The 20,247-nt window shown below is 44.3% G+C and overlaps 1 protein-coding gene and 1 long non-coding RNA gene across 5 annotated transcripts in view; one reads left to right on the top strand and one right to left on the bottom strand.

Moving 5' to 3' along the window:
* Positions 1-10,446: 10,446 nt before the first annotated feature.
* LOC120397017 lies at positions 10,447-14,079 on the top strand. The gene is made up of 2 exons (XR_005593620.1): positions 10,447-10,568; positions 13,217-14,079. It is a non-coding gene; the product is annotated as an uncharacterized LOC120397017 (long non-coding RNA).
* DYNC1I1 (dynein cytoplasmic 1 intermediate chain 1) overlaps positions 12,612-20,247 on the bottom strand; it is a 246,183-nt gene continuing 238,547 nt past the window's right edge. For all 4 annotated transcript variants that reach the window (XM_039522378.1, XM_039522377.1, XM_039522379.1 and 1 more), the window contains one exon: positions 12,612-13,528. In XM_039522378.1, the coding sequence (XP_039378312.1) occupies positions 13,418-13,528 (111 nt within the window). In that variant the 3' untranslated portion in view covers positions 12,612-13,417. The remainder of the gene's footprint in view (positions 13,529-20,247) is intronic.

Raw genomic sequence — 20,247 nt, 5'->3', positions numbered from 1 at the left:
GTGAACTTTGAGTTTATGGGAATATTAAAGTTCTGTACTTTGTAAAAGTATTACATTATTAGGTATATGACATCATATTGGTTACACTGTAACTTGTCCAAATGCCAAATGGAAATGGATCTATTAGTTGCGTTATATATGGCTTGTTACAGAAAACTGCTTTAATTGGCCATGTTTACGTTCCAAAGTAATCAGGGAAGCAGAGCAGCAGGAGGAGCCTGGAGTATCCATACATTTAAAAATTAATAAACACAAATATAATCTGATTGTAATTCCGTTTTGGGAACCCTGACAGCCATGCACACTGCTTTTTCCAGGTGTCATTATTTAACTCTGCAGATACTTCATGAGCTCTGTGTGTGAGAGACAGGTGATGGGAGCAGCACACTGAGTTTTGGTCCTCCTCTGTTAAAAATAAACTCCATTCCCCCATCACTCCCAAACTACTGTTTTATAAAAAAAAAAAAAAAAAAAGCCAAAGAATATACTTATAATGGCAGCTGCCAATGATCAGCGCTTCAGAACTTCAAGCCATTTGGTTTTAGTGCTATTTGTATATCTTTTTCTAAACCTTTGCCTAAAAATGTGCACTTTCTTGTCTTTCTTAGCTGCTGATGAGAGCAAATGCGGAGACTCAAGCAGCTAAGGATGGACTTCTTTTGTATACATAGCATGCAGGATTTCCCTTGGAGGAAGACCCCCCCCTCCCAAAGTGCTTAAAATCATTTAGCAACGGCTTACTTAGGACAAGCATTGGAAGCCTCACTGGGAAGGATTTGACCTGTGTGCTGCTGAAGCCAAACTGGAACTCCCCTTGTCCCTGTGCTGACAAGTACACAAGCTCAAATAAAGGAAGGTTCGGTCATTTTTTAAATGATTATAATAAAACCCATCGAGGTTTTGACACTTAACTTAAAAGGAAAAACCATTGCCTGGGGTTTAGAAAACAAAATCTAAACCAAGTCCTCTGGTCACTAATGCCCTCTGCCTCAGAGCTTCTGGTAACATATTCCACTGCTGGCTGCTTTCTCAGTCCATGGGGCAATAGTTCTTAACTACCTGCTTCCACCTCAGATATAGTGCACGATACGACATGTACCATGTAAGGCCCTGAACCCCCACAAATGGCTCTGATAGCATCAGGTAATAGCAAACTAGACTGATGTGTGATGGTGTCAATCCCCTCCCTGATTTATTTCTCTGTTGGTAGTGTAGATATTGAGCTATCACAATTTCAACCAAAAATTCTTAGTAAAGCCACATACAAAATATCCCTCTGCCACTAACTGCTCTTACAGATGATGGGAGGATTTTAAAAAAACACATGAATGTTGTGGTAGTATCCAAAGACTCTAGTCAGGATCAACATGTGCGAGGCTGTATGACACATTCTTGCCTTAGGTGCTGTATGGAGACACATGGTATGCTCCTTATGCTGAAGAGCTTACTGGCTCAGATCTTGTAAGATTTTGCTCTTTGCTTTATCTTTAAAAAAAAAAAAAGTTTTCAGGTGTTTGCACTCTTCTGGTTTATGGATAAGTTATGCAGTGTGGGAGGGGTAAGGTGGGATGTAACCTCAGTTTATTTGCATCTTGCAGTTCTGTTGAGTAATCTGTTGTAAAATTTTGTTCAAGAATTGGTAAGCCTCCATATATTAGCATGGTGGGGTGTTTCTGAAGTGTTAAATCCATAGCCTTGCCATCTCCTTACACCATAGCTAGGGCATATATATTTTTGGCCAGGTGACAGGAGTTTTTGAGTTTGATAGCTTAATATTTACAATTTATAGCAACTTTTTTTGTGAGCAAACATACCACAAGCTTCAAAAATAACTTAGGCAAATTTTCCTAAACCTAAAAATATGAAAACCATTAAACCACTCTACAGCTTCCTTAGGGATAGATGGCCTTTTTGTCTTCATGTACCCCACATATGACATCACTTCTGGTGTGTTCCTACCTCCTTAGCTCTTCAGTGCTGAGTAATTCCAGCAACTGACTGTTAGGGGGAGAAATCTGCCACCTCTCATTGAAACAGTTATTGTGAATTTCAAGCTTCAGGTTTTTTTGTTGAAATACTTATTAGCATTGCTTAGACTAGAAAACAATATTTAAATCTAGTGCTTATCCATAAATTATTTAATGGTTTAGAATATCTAAACCTCAAGACACTTGATTTTATAATTCTCTGGTGAGTTTGAAATGCAGCAAATACCCAGTAAAAAGCATGTGAGCATCTTGCATTTGTAACTACACAAGATGCACTGTATTCCTATTTATTATCCAAAAGGCGGCATGTGAATAGTGGCAGCCTGTGATGAAGGCGTTTGGCAAAGGCTTTTACGTGTTACTGTTCAGCAAGAGGAGATATATTAAGATGCATGTTAGTGGCATTATATGCCCTATTCCTCCTAGCATTAGGAAGCAATTCAGCCGCTCGCAAAGTTCATCCCAGCTGCTTTGGTTATGTGTTAAAGAATTGTCTGATTTTTCTCTCTTTCCTCCCCCAAACCAAGTGATGGGGATTCGTTGTGTGCATAACACAGTAGATTATAACACAGTTGTATTACCAGAGAATTAACCCTGCTTAGGATCTTGACAGAAAATGACACTTTTAACCCTATTGACAGACATCTGTAACTATGCAAACCATCTCACTCCATCCGCCGTGACTGCATGCTGCTTTGGTGATGGCAGTGTCCCTAGTCCCTTGCTTCTCAGTCAGATGCTAAGGTTATCAGACAATCTTGCTCTGAACTGATGAAGATTATCAAACCCTCATACAGCTAAATTTTTTCTTTGTCTAGCATTTTACTAAAGATTGCTCAAAACCCAGCAGCAGTAGGAATAGCAGTTCTCATGCCAAAGAACATCCATCCACCTGTCACAGAGTGCCCCTAACTTTACAAATGCTGTTTCACCAGCATAGGTAACATGAATAATTTGTGCCATTCGTTCACAGTTACAACGAGGAACTAAATTTCCAGCAGAGTAATTTTGGGGGTACCTACCTTAAGGCACCTTAATGGGAGCCTGATTTTCAGATAGTGCTGAGCACCGCTCCTGTGAAAATCAGAACCCTGTGAGGTGTCTCAAGTTGGGCATCCAAAATAAAAGACTCACTTTGAAAACAGACACTGAGTCCTTGCCCTGGAATGTGCAAGGGAAACACTGCTGCAGTCCCTGAAAAACCCTCTGAAGTGTTTATAATGTGCCCATCTAGACACTAAAATATCAACCTCTACCACCACCTACTCTGCCATGATTAAGGCTATGATTTTGTCATGGAGGACATGGAAGTCAGGAAATCTGTGTCTTCCAAAGACTTCCATGACTTCAGCCCGCACACGGCTGGGAGCTGTAGAGTCCAGCCCTTGGGGTACCCCCACCACCTGAGATGGTGGGGGCCCCGAGTGCCGAGCCACTGCAGACAGTGGGGGTACCCTACAGCTCCCAGTCGCTGGGGTGGGTTGAGGGATTCCCGCTGCCCACAGGGGATGGGCCCCCAACTCTGGCCAGCGGGTGTACCCCACAGGTCCTCGCAGCTGGGGGGGCTCCTCACTGCTGCGAGCAGGAGGGGGAACCCTGCAGCTCAGCCGTGGGGGGAAGGGAACCCGGTGCTCAAGAGCCATGGGGGGAGGGGCTCTCCATTTTGTCATGGATATTTTTAGTAAAAGTCAGGAACAGGTCACGGGCTTCTGTGAATTTTTCTTTATTGCCCAGCCCATGACTTTACTAAAAATATTGTGACAAAATCTTAGCATTAGCCTTGATTATCCTCATTTAAATAAGAGCTTTAGATGAATACATTGAGCCTACATCTCAGAGGCTAAATTAAAGACTAAATTTTCAAGCCTTTCACATTGTACCTGGAGCTGCCAAAAGTGCCTTCAAACCGATGACACGCTATTTAGTCTGATCTGCTGAGCACTTTCTTTGCTCAGCTGCCATTATATTATTTACATGTTCTGGATGAACCTTGAAGCAGAGGGTCTGGTCACTTGAAATCATTAAAATCCCCTTGTGCTTTTTGTTAAGAATAGGAGCGTTAAACAGTATGTCCTGGCCAAATTCCAGCTTAGCTAATTATGTTACCTTGGCAGCTTCAACTGGATATGGCAGTCCTCTTCGTATTCCTATTGAGCATTGTGCACTTTTAAACAGCTACCCTATTTTGCCCCAGAGGAGGCTGCGTTTTGGTGGCAAGAGAAGTAAACCCTATTATCGTTTACAGCTATTGCCTTGAATTCCTTTCCTCCAACTCTGTAGGAATAACAGAAACATGGTGGAACGGTAGCCATGACTGGAGTACAGGTATGGAAGGGTATGTGCTGTTTAGGAAAGACCGATGCGAAGGTAAAGGTGGGGGAGTAGCACTGTATATCAATAATGAGGTAAAATGTAATGAGATAACTAGCGCTGCAATGGACAATACGGAGTCTGTTTGGGCAATGGTCACATTGGGGAAGAAAACTACCAGAGCCTCATCCAGGATAGTGATTGATCTAGCTTAGAGATGGATATAATGTTTTTAAGGAGGTAAACACTAATAGGAACTGCTTGATCATGGGGGACTTTAACTTCCCGGATATAGATTGGGAAACAAATGCTAGTAATAATAATAGGGCTCAGCTTTTCCTAGACGTGATAGCTAATGAATTCCTTCATCAAGTGGTTGCTGAACCGACGAGGGGGGATGCCATTTTAGATTTGATTTTGGTGAGTAACGAGGACCTTGTTGAGGACATTGTTGTAGGGGACAACCGTGATCATGAGCTAATTCGTTTCCAAATAAATGGGAGGATAATCAATAGTGCATCTGAGACTAGGGTGTATGATTTCAAAAGGGCTAATTTTACTAAATTACTAGTTAGGAAGTGGACTGGGCTAACATATTTAGGGATCTAAGGGCAGATGACGCCTGGGGTTACTTCAAGTTGAAGTTGCAGGAGTTGTCAGAGGCATGTATCCCGAGAAGTAGCAGTTTTAGACCGAGCTGGATGAGCAAGCGCCTTAGAGGGGGTCAAGAGAAAGCAGAAAGCGCACTCAGTGGAAAATGGGAGGGATCAGCAAGGAAACCTACCTTATTGAGGTCAGAGGGTGCAGGGAAGCTGTGAGAAAGGCGGAGATGGATCTAGATTAAAACCAATAGCAAACGGTTTTTTAGCCATATAAATAGGAAGAAAACCAAGAAAGAAGAAGTGGGACCGCTTAAAACTTTAAATGGGGTGGAGATTAGGGATAATCTTGGAATGGCACAATATCTGAACGAATACTTTGCCTCTGTCTTTAATGAGGCTAATGAAGGGCTAAGGAATAGTGATAGAGGGACCGATGGGAATGAAGATATGGGGGTAGACATTACAGTAGCTGAGGTAGAAGCCAAACTGGAACAGCCGGATAATCTTCATCCTAGAATATTAATAATCTTTAATAAATACTGACTGGAGATTAGCTAATGTAGTTCCTATATTCAAGAAGGGGAAAAAGTGACCCGGGAATTATAGGCCTGTTAGTCTAACATCTGTAGTATGCAAAGTCATGGAAAAATCTTAAAAGAGAGAATGGTTTTACAGCATGGATTTAACCAACTTGATCTCCTTCTTTGAGAGAGTAACAGATTTTTAGACAGATCTCATATATCTGGATTTCAGTAAGGCGTGAAGAATTACTGGTTAAATTGGAAAAGATGGAGATCGAAAATCCAGAGGTGGATAAGGAGCTGGTTAAAGGGAGACTGCAGAGGGTAGTATTGAAGGGGAACTGTCCGGTTGGAGGTTACCAGTGGAGTTCCTCAAGGCTTTATTCAATCTATTTATTGCTGACCTGGGAACCAAGAGTAGGAGTGGGCTGATAAAGTTTGGAGATTTGGATGACCTTGTAAACTGGAGTATTAGTAACAGGATGAAATTCAATAGTGAGAAGTGTAAGGTTATGCATTTAGGGATGTCTAACAAGAACTTTAGTTATAAGCTTTGGAAGTAACGGAGGAGGAGAAGGACCTAGGAGTCCTGGTTGATCGCAAGATGACTATGAGTAGGCAATGTGATGTGGAAAAGCTAATGCGGTCTTGGGTTGCATTAGTATTTCTAGTAGGGATAAGGAGGTGCTAGTCCCGTTATATAAGGCGCTGGTGAGACCTCATTTGGAGTATTGTGTGCAGTTTTGGTCTCCCATGTTTAAGAAGGATGAATTCAAACTAGAACAGGTACAAAGAAGGGCCACTAGAATGATCCGAGGAATGGAAGGCCTTTCGTATGAAAGGAGACTTGAGGAGCTCGGTTTGTTTTCCTTAACCAAAAGAAGGATGAGAGGAGATATGATTACACTCTTTAAATATATCAGAGGGATAAATACCAGGAAGGAGAAGAATTATTTCAGCTCAGTGCTAATGTGGACACGAACGGATATAAACTGTCAGTCAGGAAATTCAGGCTTGAAATTAGGGTTTCTAACCATCAGAGTGCAATACTGGAACAGTCGGACCTCCACGACTTTAAGATTAAACTAGATAAGTTTATGGAGGGGATGGTATGATAGGATAACGGGCTTAGTCAATAGGTCAATTATGTGCCTGGTATGATGTAACCTTTTCCAGAGGGTTTGGCTGGAGAGTCTTGCCCGCATGCTCGGGGTTCAGCTGACCGCCATATTTGGGGTCGGAAGAAATTTTCTCCAGGGAAGATTGGCTATGGCCCTGGAGGGCATGGGGCAGGGTTCACTTGCTAAGGAGTGGGTGGATCGGCTTATGTGGCCTGCATCTTGCAGGAGGTCAGACTAGATGATCATAATGGTCCCTTCTGATCTTGAATTCTATGATTCTATGAACTCCACAATGGATTCCCTCCTCTCTGGCTTCTGCTCTGCTGAGACTGCCCTTATCAAGGTCTCTTCCTCATTAAGGTCTTGATCCTGCATCTCTGAAATAAAAAAAGAAGCTTTTGCCATTGACTTCAGTGAGTGCAGGATCAGAAAGTAAGGCCCAGATCCTCAAAGGTATTTAGGTATTGAAATCAGTGGGAGATAGGTGCTTAAATACCTTTTGAAGGTCTGGTCATATATACCTTCACTGGCTCCTTCTTCCTCAACACACCAAACTCAAGCCTCTTCCCCCCCACCTCTAAATGTCTTCGTAAGTCTGCCCCTCCTTTTGCAAAACGTGTCACATCCCCCACTGTCCCAGTGATGCCAGCCTTAATATCCCAAGTGTCTGCTTCTGTAACAATCATCTGTGTTCTTTTTTCCATGCTATCCTTACGTTTTCAGGGTCCTCTCTGGATCAATCTAAAAGGTTGCTGTGCTCTCCAGGCTTGTTTCCATTGTAATGCCTAGAAGAAATGGACCCACTAACAATGGTTTGCAGCCATTGCATATAGATGCTATTTTCTTGCTCATTCTTGACCAGTAGGCATGTGTTCAGGGCTGTACAAATGTAGAGGGAAAAGGAAAGCCTAACTGCTGTTCAAATGCCAACCATGCAGTGATCCACAAATTGTTTTGTTTTACTCATCTTGTCTGAGGATGGCTGTTGGCGGAAGGTGCATGTTGGGAGTGGAAGGGGTGGCTTCATTTTTATGAAACAAGAGTGGAGTTTTGTGTTTAGTGGGATTCTGAGCAAATGTGGGAACACTCTGGGGACATGCAGGCACATTTAGGAAGCTAGTGAAAAGGAGATACTTGTTCGGACATGGATTGTATGAGGTGGCAGAAGGTTATCAACCATGGATAAGGCTAAGATTTTGTCATGGATATTTTTAGTAGAAGTCACGGACAGGTCACGGGCAATAAACAGAAATTCACGGAAGCCATGACCTGTCCCTGACTTTTACTAAAAACATCCCTGACAAAATGGGGAAGGAGGAGGGTCCAGTACCCTGCCCCACTGCATGCAACGCCAGGAAACTGCCTAGTGGCTAGGAGCTGGAAGGGACCCCTGACCACAGGGCCGGGAGTTGGCAGGGATCCCCCGTCACTCTGTAGAGGTGGGAGCTGGTGGGGGGGGGGTCCCACACCACCTACAGTGACTGGGAACTGCAGGGTCCCCTGCCACCCTCTGGTGAGCTCTGCAGGGCTGGGGGAGAGAGGGTCTGCTGCTGCAGCAGCAGGACTGCTGTGGGGCCCCAATGTCACCGAAAGTCATTAAATCCATTACTTCTGTGACCGACTCGAAGCTTTAACCAGGGATAGCTGGGAAAGAGCTCCATGCAGCAGGCCTGTCCATGAGAGGTGGAGTGAAAGCACAAACAGTTGCTTTACTCCATAGCAGAACCCTATTCTTCCTAAACTGAGCTGCAATATTTTAGGCTCAACCTTATTTATGTTCTACCCTGACCTTGTGCCAGGAGTGTCAAACAGAAGAGGTCCAGTGCTGAGCCTCCTTTTTTACCCGGGTGTCCCCAAAGAAAAAAGAGATCACTCTTGGGAAAACCATCACCAGCATCTTCTCTGTGCTCTAGGCCTGCTGCCAGGGGGCCAGGAGGCGCGGTGTTCTGTGCCAAGTGGGCATTGTCCTGCGTGCACAGCAGTGAATCCTGAAGAGTCTTGTGAGGTTTCTCTGAAAACTGTTTTACAAGCTATTAAAGCCATAAAGGAGCGAGAGGTTGGAAGGTAAAACATGCAGCATTTTCCCCTTAGGTTTCAAAACTGAAAGGTAATATGGAAAAAGTAGCGGCAAATTTGCCAGCAGTTTACAATGCACTGCAAGAACTGGCTAGTCTTAACTTCCACAGTGTATGAGGGAGTTTTTTCAGCTATGATTGGAAATAATGGAACAACATATTCAGAAAAACACCTCCCCCTAAACCTGAGCTCACTGGTAGGAGAGTTAGAGGCAACACAGTGCCTGGAATGCTGGATTTATTGGGCTTTCAATTGGAAGCCCAATAGACCTACCCTTGTTTTCCAATTTTGTGTACTCAGTTGGGCATGCAAGGGGCATCATTTAGATGTTCTCTCTCTGACTTACCAGCGCAATTGCATTTGATGGCTAGTGCCTACCCTTGTTTTCCAATTTTGTGTACTCAGTTGGGCATGCAAGGGGCATCATTTAGATGTTCTCTCTCTGACTTACCAGCGCAATTGCATTTGATGGCTAGTGCATCTTCTGCAAAAGGATGTCTGCCACGCAGGGCATGATTCCATAGATTGGTACGGGGGAGTGCGGGGGGAGAAGTGAAGATGTCAAACTCTGAAGTGCTGTCTCCTGCTTCGTTGGGCAGGACCAGTTTGTCTGTTTGGTTAGCAAGTACTGCAGATAGCTGCATGTATAGTAGCCATCTAATAGGTAGGGCCCTATCAAATTCACAGCCATGAAAAACACGTCATGGGCTGTGAAATCTGGTCTTTCGTGTGCGTTTACCCTATACTATACAGATTTCATGGGGGAGACCAGTCAAATTGGGGGTCTTGACCCCAAAGGGAGTTCCGAGGGGGGGTGTCACGAGGTTATTTTGGAGGATTGTGGTATTGCCATCCTGACTTCTGCACTGCCTTCAAAGCTGGGCAGCTGGAGAGCGGTGGCTGTTGGCTGGGCATCCAGCTCTGAAGGCAGCGCCCCGCCAGCAGCAGCACAGAAGTAAGGCTGGCATAGCATGGTATTGCCACTCTTACTTCTGCGCTGCTGCCTGCAGAGCTCGTCGGCCAGAAAGTGGCGACTGCTGACTGAGGGCCCAGCTCTGCAGGCAGCAGCGCAGAAGTAAGAGTGGCAATACCATGCCATGCCATCCTTCTGCACTGATGCTGGCAGCAGCTCCGCCTTCAGAGCTGAGCAGCTGGAGAGCGGCAGCTGCTGGCCAGTAGCCCAGCTCTGAAGGCAGCACCGCCGCCAGCAGCAACACAGAAGTAAGCGTAGAGTAGCACAACCTCCCCCCTACAATAACTTTGCAAACCCCCTCGCCCCCACCCCAAACTCCTTTTTGGGTCAGGATCCCTACAATTACAACACTGAACTTTCAGATTTAAATAGCTGAAATAATTAAATTTATTTTTTTTAAAACCTATTACTGTGAAATTGAGCAAACTTGATCTTGACTTTCGTGGGGCCCTACTAATAGGACTAGAGAGGCCTTCTACCATGCAGGCTGCAGGCAGCTTAGAAGTGAGTGTGAGTGTAAGGAAGTCTTCTCCTCGCCACCTCAGTATGTTAGTAGGGTGACCGGATGCCCTGATATTAGGGGCTTTGTCTTATATAGTGTGATGGAGCAAGGCCAGATGGCTACAGGAAAGTACTGAGGAACAGGTATGTTAGCCCCAGGCTAAGCAAATCCCTAGTACCATGGGAACCAAAATGGCAGTTGCTCCAGGATAATCAAGGCACCTGGGGCCAATTAAGAACTTTCTACAAGGCACAGGAGAGAGCTACAGTGATTGGAGCACCTGCAGCCAATCAGGGCAGGCTAATCAAGGCACCTGGTATAAAAAGGGGAGCTCACTCCAGTCAAGGAGGAGGAGCCAAAAAGTGCATATGAGGAGCTGGCAGCCAGAGACACAGGGAACTGAGAGGGTGTGCTACTGGAGGATTGAGGAAACACCATACAATCAGGCAGTATCAGACAGCAGGAGGATCCTCTGGTGAGGATAAAGAAGGTGTTTGAAGGAGGCTATGGGGAAGTAGCCCAGGGAGCTGTAGCGGTCAAGCAGCGGTTACAAGTAGCACTATAGAGACTGCTGCAATTCACAGGGCCCTGGGCTGGAACCCGGAGTAGAGGGCGGGCCTGGGTTCCCCCCAAGCCTCGCTACTCCTAATCAGACATAGGAGGAGTTGATCCAGACTGTGGGTTTTATCCAAGGGGAAGACCACTGAGGGGAGGAAATCCGCCAATAAGCGCAGGACCTACTAGAGGAGAGGAGGTACTTTGCCACAATAGGCAACTGTTAATCCCCTCCCCCAGTCCTGATTTTTCACACGTGCTACCTTGTGTGTAAATTACACCAGTGTAGACACTCCTAGGGCTGGTCCACATTCCAAATGGTCCTGTGGTTGAGCCTGGCTGTGAAGCACAGTTGGCTGATACAATGCTAAACACATGTTTGGTGGGCACAGGGGCTAAGACTAGTTGCATGATGCAATCGGTCCTGGTTTATGCTGACTGCAAAGTTGCGGGCAGCAGCGTATCCGCTAACTCTGTTCTTCACAGCCATGTCCAGACTTGCCCTAGTTTGACTCAGTGTGGAATCAGCCTTCATGTCTGATGCTTTGGGCCAAAATGCGTGGGATGATGCATTAGCCAAGTCTGCATCCTAGTGCTTTTTGGAATGCTGTTGCATCCTGCCATGCTACTTGCACAGGGGTGAAAGGAAAATGCTGCCTGCAGCCCTTTCCCCACCTGAGCACAAGGGGGCAGTACATGTAGGAGCTCTCTACCTTACACCCTGGCATGCAGCAGAGAGCTGTTCATATGGTTAGGCCTGGTCTACACTAAGGGCGGCGGTCGAACTAGGGTACGCAAGTTCAGCTACGTGAATAGCGTAGCTGAACTCGAAGTACCCTAGTTCGAACTACTCACCCGTCCAGACGCCGCAGGATCGAAGTCCGCGGCTCCAAGGTCGACTCCGCCACCGCTGTTTGCAGTGGTAGAGTTCCGGAGTCGACCGGAGCACGCGGGGAGTTCGAACTATCGCGTCTAGATTAGACGCGATAGTTTGAATTCTGAGAAGTCGAACTCACCGCGTCGACCCGCGCGGTAAGTGTAGACTTACCCTTAGAGAGCAATGTTGTAACTAGGCACAGATATACATGGAAAACCAACATCTGGAACAGGGGTTCTCAGCCTTTTTCTTTTTAAGGCCTCCCTCAACATATAAAAACTCCATGGCCCAGGTTTGCCCCAACAACTGTTTTTTCTGCATATAAAAGCCAGGGCTGGCATTAGGGGGTAGCAAATAGGGCAATTGCCTGGAGCCCCATGCAACAGGGGCCCCCCACAAAGCTACATTGGTCAGGCTTCGACTTCAACCCTGAGTGATGGAGCTCAGGGCCTTGGGCTTCAAACCCAGGTGGTGGGGCTTCAGCTTTCCACTCTGGGCCCCAGCGAGTCTAATGCTGGCCCTACTCGGCAGACCCCCTGAAGCCTGCTTGAGAAGCACTGATCTAGAAGGTGACAAAGGGTAGTTCTCCTAGACTCTCATGAAAATTTGTAGCAGGACCTGATGCATGTAAATGCATTAACAAAAGCCTAAGGGATCTGTTTACATAGCACAGGGATCGGCAACCTTTGGCACATAGCTCGCCAGGATAAGCCCCCTGGCAGGCCGGGCTGTTTTGTTTACCGGCCGTGTCCACAGGTTCAGTCAATCACGGCTCCCACTGGCTGCGGTTCACCATCCCAGGCCAATGGGGGCATTGGGAAGCGGCGGCCAGCACATCCCTCAGCCCACGCCACTTCCCAGTGGGAGCCGTAATCGGCCGAACCTGCAGACGCGTCAGGTAAACAAAACGGCCTGGCCTGCCAGGGGGCTTACCCTGGCGAGCTGCGTGCCAAAGGTTGCCGATCCCTGCCATAGCAGTTGTATGAGCATTCTGCAATTCTTGGAAGTCACATGTTCCCAGGGCCTAGCCAGTGTCCCGCGATTAACATGCTGAGTGCTGCTGGCCAAAAAAGGTTAACTGTGTTGCTCCAGAATAAGTTTATTGGCAATATTGGTGTCATACTCAGGAACTACAATTCTTTGTCAGCCCGTTAGTGTTACCATGACAAGTATCAACAACCAACTGTACGTGAAATATTGTTAAAGTGCCTAGAAATAATAGGCATTTTAAAAAAATCATTCCATCCACTCAAACAAATATTTATAGATTTTACATCTTTAGTATTTGACTGGTAATGTAGCCTCTACAGCAGCACAGAGACAATGCAGTGCTCTCATTATGCACATGCTTTAGGATCATTTATTTTAATGCTTTCAAATAAATACGTTCCATGCAGCACACCGCAATAAATAAGGAGCAGCAACTTTTGTATAGTACATCCATTCATAATGTAAGTCACCATGTGAAACACCACATCTAAAGTCTTTGGCCCAGTCCCATATCATGAAGCACACCACATCTGCACATAATCATATCTGGCTTCATATGGATTTAATAGGACTATGCCAGAAGTGCATGTGAGCACAAGTTTAACCATGGTTTCTAGCTATTAAATACAGCTACTAAGTAGTTAAAAGGCAACAGCTAAACCCATAAAGGTTTGATTTGTCTTCTCTTTCTTACGTTTCAGACAGAAATATAAAGTATGGAACAGCTCTGGAGATTCTCAGCCTTGTGTAAAGCGCGGTGTGATTAACATGGAGCTCTCTAAGCAATGCTGGCAGGGGCACTGGCATCAAAAGCCACAGCGATACTGATTTGACACCAAAAACTGGCATACTCAACAGGGGATAGATGCTGCGCTAGACAAACAGTGGAAACCTCCTTTTCTCTAGGCAGACAACTCTACAGTCCCTTCCTCTTCACTGTCCGCTCTGTTGGCACGGATTTCAACCAGTGTCCGAGCAAAACGGGTCCATTCGTCATTGTGTGGAACAGCGAGCTGGAAAATAAATGAAATGAAAGGGTCAAGTGGGTATGCACAAAAAGAGAATACTTTGCAGTGGAAAGATAATATCTTGGGGCCCAAATCTGCAGGCCTGACTCGTGTATAATTCCTACTAGAGTCAATGTGAATTGTGCGTGATTAAGGACTGCAGCATGGGGCCCTCGCAAAAGAACTCTGTCGTTTACTTCCGCAGTTGTAAAGCAATGACATGTTTTCAGGACAAATTTATCATCTCCCGCTTTAGAATCAGTTGGAAATAATTGCTGCATTTTAAAGCCCATTTCTCCCATCCTTACCTGAGTAAAGCGCTAACTGACACCAATGAATGTTTTGTCTGAGTAAAAGCTGCAAAATTTGGCCCTATATTAGTATATTTGATATTTTTCAAGACAACACAAGGCCCTGATCCTGCAAATGTTTACACACGTGCTTAATTTTACAAAGGTGAGGCATCCAAAGAAGTCAATGAGACTATTCCTGAGTATAATTATATGCAAGATTGGGGTCAAGGGCCCAGATTTGTAATGGTAATTAGGTGAAATCAATGGGAATTGGGCCCCTAAATACCTTTAAAAATGTAGTCCTAAATGCATATGATAACACAGTCTTTAGGTAAAGTATTATACTGTTCTAAAGTTCATTAATACTTCCAATAGCAATCTCAATAAATGATGCTTACTTTAGTTGCCCTCCTCAATGTTAAATAAGTTCCAATAATAAAAAATACATTCTCATAAAAATGTTAAACTGCTCAAGCAGACCAAGTAAATATTGCTTTACTGATCTGATTTTTGAATTTGTCATGCAATGTCCTTTTCCATTTAATAGTATTAATCTTTTTAGTGAAGACGCATCACACATTAGGCTCCACGAGGAACACGTAAGCCAGATAGCTAAACTTCCAGATAGAATGTTTTAGTGATCTAGCAAAACAATGCTGCAGTCCTTTCCAGTTCGATCTAACATTGCAGTTCCTGAGCGAGAATGCGAAACAGGATTGATACAATCATGGAAAAATTCAAACAACTTCCTGAACATACATTTTTATTGACTCAAATACCAGAAAATGGCAACAAGCATCTAAATTAACCATGCATGTATTTGCTGCTGTCTTAAAGCTTGTGATCTTTCCCTGGAAGGTAGTAAGAAAAAGGAACTGTTTACAGACATTATGCAGCTTTTGGTGCTGAACAAGGAACCGTTTAAAGACATGAAGCAGTATGGTACACTAGGTTGGCTGTTAGCATATAATAAAACCGAGTTCCTATTTTATGCACATTACGTGAGGAACACTTTTCAGGCTCAGAAAAAGTAAAACCATAACGGATCCAGTCTATAGTATCCAATATGCAATTGATATAGGCTCAACGGAGAGCTTACTACTTAAAAAAAAAAAGGAACAATTATTATTCACACTTAAGGTAGATTTCATTAGTTTAGAAATAGTAGATTGCAGAACTGTAACAGGCATCTTTTCGATGACAGACAGCTTAACCAGTCTCTCAATATGCACAGGCAACTGTCAATATCAATGGCAGCTGAGAAAAAAATGATATTATATGAACTAATGTTCAAGGCCCCGGTTGTGCAAGCCCGCAAGTAGGAGTCCCATGTGGATGACCTGCACAGTCAAAGTTAATCACCTGTGTAAGAGTGTGCAGGGCGAACCCTTACTGCCCGATCCAAATCTCACTGGAGTCAATGAGCGTCTTTCCAGCTACTTCAGCTTTGGATCTGGCTCGACGTCAGGAGGCAATTCAACATTGAATATGTGGGAAAATATTGTGAAGTTTAAAAAGACCCATGGATAGCATGTATTCAAACCACTCAGCTACAGTATGAAAAGTGAGCTTACAACTATAATTATTTTTCTATGTATTTTGATTATTGGACTTTGGTTAAATAGTTATTCAGTTTGTATTCTTTGGCAGCAGTCTTTCTAGGAAAGCTATCTCAGCTCGTGAGAATACTGAATGATATCTCATTGGGCCTTTGCTCACAATCTAATTTTGCTACTTTTACCCCTGAATCTCTAATATCCATTTTTTGCATATTTTCTCCTTGATTTTATTATTAGCAAAGCACTCAGGAATTGAGTCCAACGCTCAAGACACAAGCAGCTTGAATTAGCTGTCTGAAAGCATATACAGAAATGGATCTAGTCTTATTTTTATTTGAAAGATCTTCCTCTCTTTGAAAATACAATATATGACTGGGGGAAATAAAAACAAAAGCTAAGGAGGCCAGTACGCAAAAACATCAGCACTGAAAGCTTGATCATGACTACACACCTGTACAAGAGATGATTTTACAAGCTAAGTGGCATTACATGCCCACAGATACAAGATCAGAATAGGGCCCCTAGAGGCTAACACAGCTGCAGTGTTACACGGATCAGCTGTTAAAAGCTTTGCCACTGAACGCACTGCCTACTGATGCTTTTTTCATAAAGGGTTTCATTTTCTTGCAGAGCATAATAGTGTAATGTTATTAATATGTTGCATCAAAATATGAAAAGAGCCAAATCCATACAAAACCAAACACATTAAATAATGAAATAGGGACAATTCTGTTCCTATGTTTTTTTCTTTTTGAGTAACAGCCGCGTTGCAACTTAACTGAACAATCTGAAGAGCATTATTTTGTATTTCAGGAAGTGAATAGGTAAAGTTACATTGGAGAAGAAATAAAGACAATAATGAATTTTAATAAAAAATTATACATTCATATAGTGTAAGGCCAGACCATTATAAGGTCTGTCCTCCTGCACAACCCAGGCCATAGAATAAATAAATGCCAGGCTGTCAGAACAACTTTGGTACTGATCCTGCACATTCTCATTACTCATAGAAGCAAGCACCACCTTGAGCAGAAAGTGTTTACAGGGTCAGACTCTTATTTTTAAATTTGAAAAATCACCTCTTCCCAAAACCCAAACCAGACGGAGTGAAGTACATACATTTACCCTACAAACGTAAATAAAAGAAAAGTTGGTGGAACCATCCAGATGTACACATGCCACAAATGAGAATGATACATGAGCTTATTACTGCAACTTTTGTCCTTCATCTCATTCCACTTATTGCTTGTTCATTTCATTTACAGAGTCATGTCTAATGTTAGGCCCCAATCCTGCAAATAAAACAGTTTTCGGGGTGATGGCCTTACAGTGGAAAGGGACAGCAGTAGGGAAAAGGGTTGAAATCCCAGCCCTATCGAAATCAATGGCAACATTTCCATTGACTTCAGTGGAACCAGAATTACACTCCATGTCTTTGGATTTAGTCTATACGGTACCTGCCACAAGATTGGGTGCTGTATAGACAACTAACTACAATGATTAAAAATGAAGATCTGCAAAACCAACATGGACTTGGAAAAATATGCGTAAAACATCCATAAATAGCCATTCACATTTTAAATGCATTTGTTTGGGCCATGCACAGACCCCTTGTCCAGTCATTTCCCACAAAAGTTCCAACAAGCAAGTTTTACTTGCAACAAACCAAACCAAAACATATGGCATAGTTGTCTGGCTGTGGCATTTGAAAAAAATTAGGTAAGAGAAGCAATACCATGTGGCTTATGTGATCACTTACAACTAGAGATGGCCAACTTTTTTCGACGTTTCTGTGAAAAGCTATAAGATTTTTACCATTAAATATTTCACAACTGTAGCTATTTTCCGAGCCCCCCATCCACTTACAACAAAGCAACATCACTAGATTTTTCAAATATTCATGTGTATTACACGCAGTAAAATGTTTCCAAAAATGCTAGTCACTGAGTATATTTGGATAATAAAAACATTAGCATAAATTGCCATCAGCTTATGGCTATTTTGTGAGCAGAAATAGAAAGTAAATGGTATCTCTCTAGGTTCTTAGCCCCATATGAGAATAAACTAAGCACCTCGCTCTAGCCTAGCTACAATAATGTTATATTTATAAATGGTCAGCTAGCAATACTGACAACAGAAGTTGGTATTTACAAATGAGTGCGAAGGATTTAGTCATACATTGCCTATTAAAGTATTGAAAGATAGGTAGCTAAATCACCTGCATAGCTTTGAAAAATCTCTACTAGAGACTTTAGGCCTCAGGCCTACAAACACTTGGGCATGCAGCTAATGCTATGCACACAGGTAATGAGACTGCTCATGTATGCAAAGTTACACATGTGCTTACTTGTTTGCAGGACTGAGGCTTTGGTAAATCTGATGGGGCTGAATTTGGGATTAAATTTTGCTTTTGGGTGCAGGCATTCAACTAGGAGGCCATACTTGGCCCTTTCTGTTTTTTCTCAAACTTGTAAGTTCCTTGCTATGTATAGCATGCATCTTTCAGCATCACAAAAACTATTTTGTTTCTAAATGAAACACTGATGAAAAATACTCCTTGTTTCTACTTCTGTAACCTAAATAAACTTACATTATTTTTAACCTATTGAAACCCGGCCCTGCTTGTCTGATAAGTACCTATGTATCAAATGGACTATAAAGATTCCAACCTGTTTCTATCCACTGTTTAGCAACTGAGCTGTGTGCCTCAAACCTTAGGGATTATTTTTTCCACCAGCTCTACCACTGTGATTTCAGATAAACAGGTTTAAGTTAAATTGCATCTTAGATTCAGCAAGAAAACATGGATTGGTGGGATGTTTCCATACATTGACTGGTGGTAGATGATGGATGCTGACCACTTCTGTGTCAGCAAAAAAAAAAACAATTTCCAAAATCAAAGTCTCTTCAGGACATCATCTTACAACTCCTTAGTCTCCAAAACCCAATGTAAAGTAAAGCTAGTTCAGCCACAAAAAATGATTCCTGCTGTGAGGTGCAGGCAGTAACTTACTAGCAGCAGCCCCATCTAATATGAAGTCACCAGGGATGTGGATAGGTAATTTCAGAACACTATGAGCCAAATTCACTCGGTTTTGGAGTTGTGCCAGCATAAATGTGGCTCTGCCTGTAATTGGAAGATTTTACTCTCAGTCAGTCTGTGCCAGCATTAACCCTATATCCCCCTGTGTTTCATTCTAATAAAAAAAAAATCTGTGTCTCGGGCTGGTGGCCTCAGTCAGCATGGTGTAAGTCGGAGCGGAATTTAAGACAAGAACGAATAATGTGGCACTGCTAAGGTAGCATGGCTCAGACTGAAGGCAAAGATACGGCATTCATTGCCCTTCTCTGACATGCCACAACCTCTTCTGATTTCTTTGGCAACTTAATCCTTTAGTGACAGTAAACGTGACTGGCTAGAGGTGCCAACAGAGACAATATATGATCCTTGGCTTTGCAAAACGTCTGACATTTTGGTTAAAATTCTGTTAAAAACAACATGATAATTATCCTAGGCTGAAAGATTGTCTCTTGTGACTTTGGTCTCCCAGCATAAACATATGCTTCAGATGTGAGTTCCCATTAGGTGGCTAGCCTGTGCACATTCTGGTAAGAAACAATGGAGCACCTTACACAACGGGCTAAATCTCCCCTATGCTGGTTCTTCATAAGTAGGAGAATGGAAACTGCATGTATCCACCTGCAGAGTTTCTTTAATCCTTTCACCCAAGGCAAGGCTTTCCCCATCACCATGTATGGATGATCCCACAGCTTCCACCCCCTAAACATGAAGGTTCCCCAAGATATCCCCAAAACAAGCTGTGTTCATGCAGAGTTGTGTCCTGTGGGCTGCACAGGAGGTGTGCTATTAGGAACTCCCTTGCCGATTGCTGTACTTGAAATCTCACATCAGAGGCAGCGAAAACCATAGCGGGGGGAAAAATCAGCACCAATTCCTGCACACCTTGCAACCTGTGCCACCTTGCCAAGGGTGTTCAGGGCATGGGAACCTGGCAACTCGTTCCTCCATAGGGACTCCACAGTGTTCAGATTCCATGGCCAAGTGAAGTGGGGATCAGGTAGGAACATGCCATGCAGGCAGCACTTCCAGCTTTCGCACCCCTGCCCTGGAACAGTGGGAACAAGATCCCTTCCACTTTCCAGGGGGACAGTGAGGCCTGTGTTTGCTAGTTACATTTAATTTAAATGATTAAATCTCATGCTTAAATCTATGCCCAGCAGTGTTGGGTTTACAATGGCACCATGGAGCCTGGCTCAGAAGGGGCCCTGACCTGCTCTGCTTGCACTGTACCCTGAGACCCCACCAGCCCGCTGACTCCCCCCAGGCCCCACCCCCCACTTGCTCCTCTCAGCCTGCCCACCATCTGGCCAAGGGCTCCTCTCCATCCCCTGGTCTCACCTGCTGGCTTCTCTCTGCCTCCTGGCCGGACCCCCAGTGCACTTCCGGCTCCGGGCAGTCTCTGCTTCCTGTCACCTGTGGGGCCCCCAGGGCCAGTGCAACTATTTAGGCATCCTAGGCAGTCGCCTAGGGCGCTAGGATTTGGGGGAATGGCATTTTCTTCAGCAGCAACTGCAGCGGTCGGATATTTGCCCGCCCCGGTCGCCGCCGGCATTTAGGTGGAGGGAGCTGGGGCAGGGGAGCGCGTGGAGGGCCGCCTGCAGCAAGTGGCCAGGGGGCGGCACGCAGGGGAACTCCCCGCCCCAGCTCACCCCTGCCCCGCCTCCTCCCCAAGCACGCCGTGGCTGCTTCACTTCTCCTGCCTCCCAGGCTTGCAGCGCCTAAGCTGATTGCCTCGGGGGGGAGCGCCTCAGGGCAGAGAGGGGGAGCTGCTGCAAGGGGGAGGGTACCTCA

Source organism: Mauremys reevesii, linkage group 2, assembly GCF_016161935.1.
Source record: "Mauremys reevesii isolate NIE-2019 linkage group 2, ASM1616193v1, whole genome shotgun sequence".
Lineage (NCBI taxonomy): Eukaryota > Metazoa > Chordata > Testudines > Geoemydidae > Mauremys > Mauremys reevesii.
The sequence above is the reverse complement of the archived record's forward strand: the minus strand, read 5'-3'. Positions and strand labels throughout refer to the sequence as shown.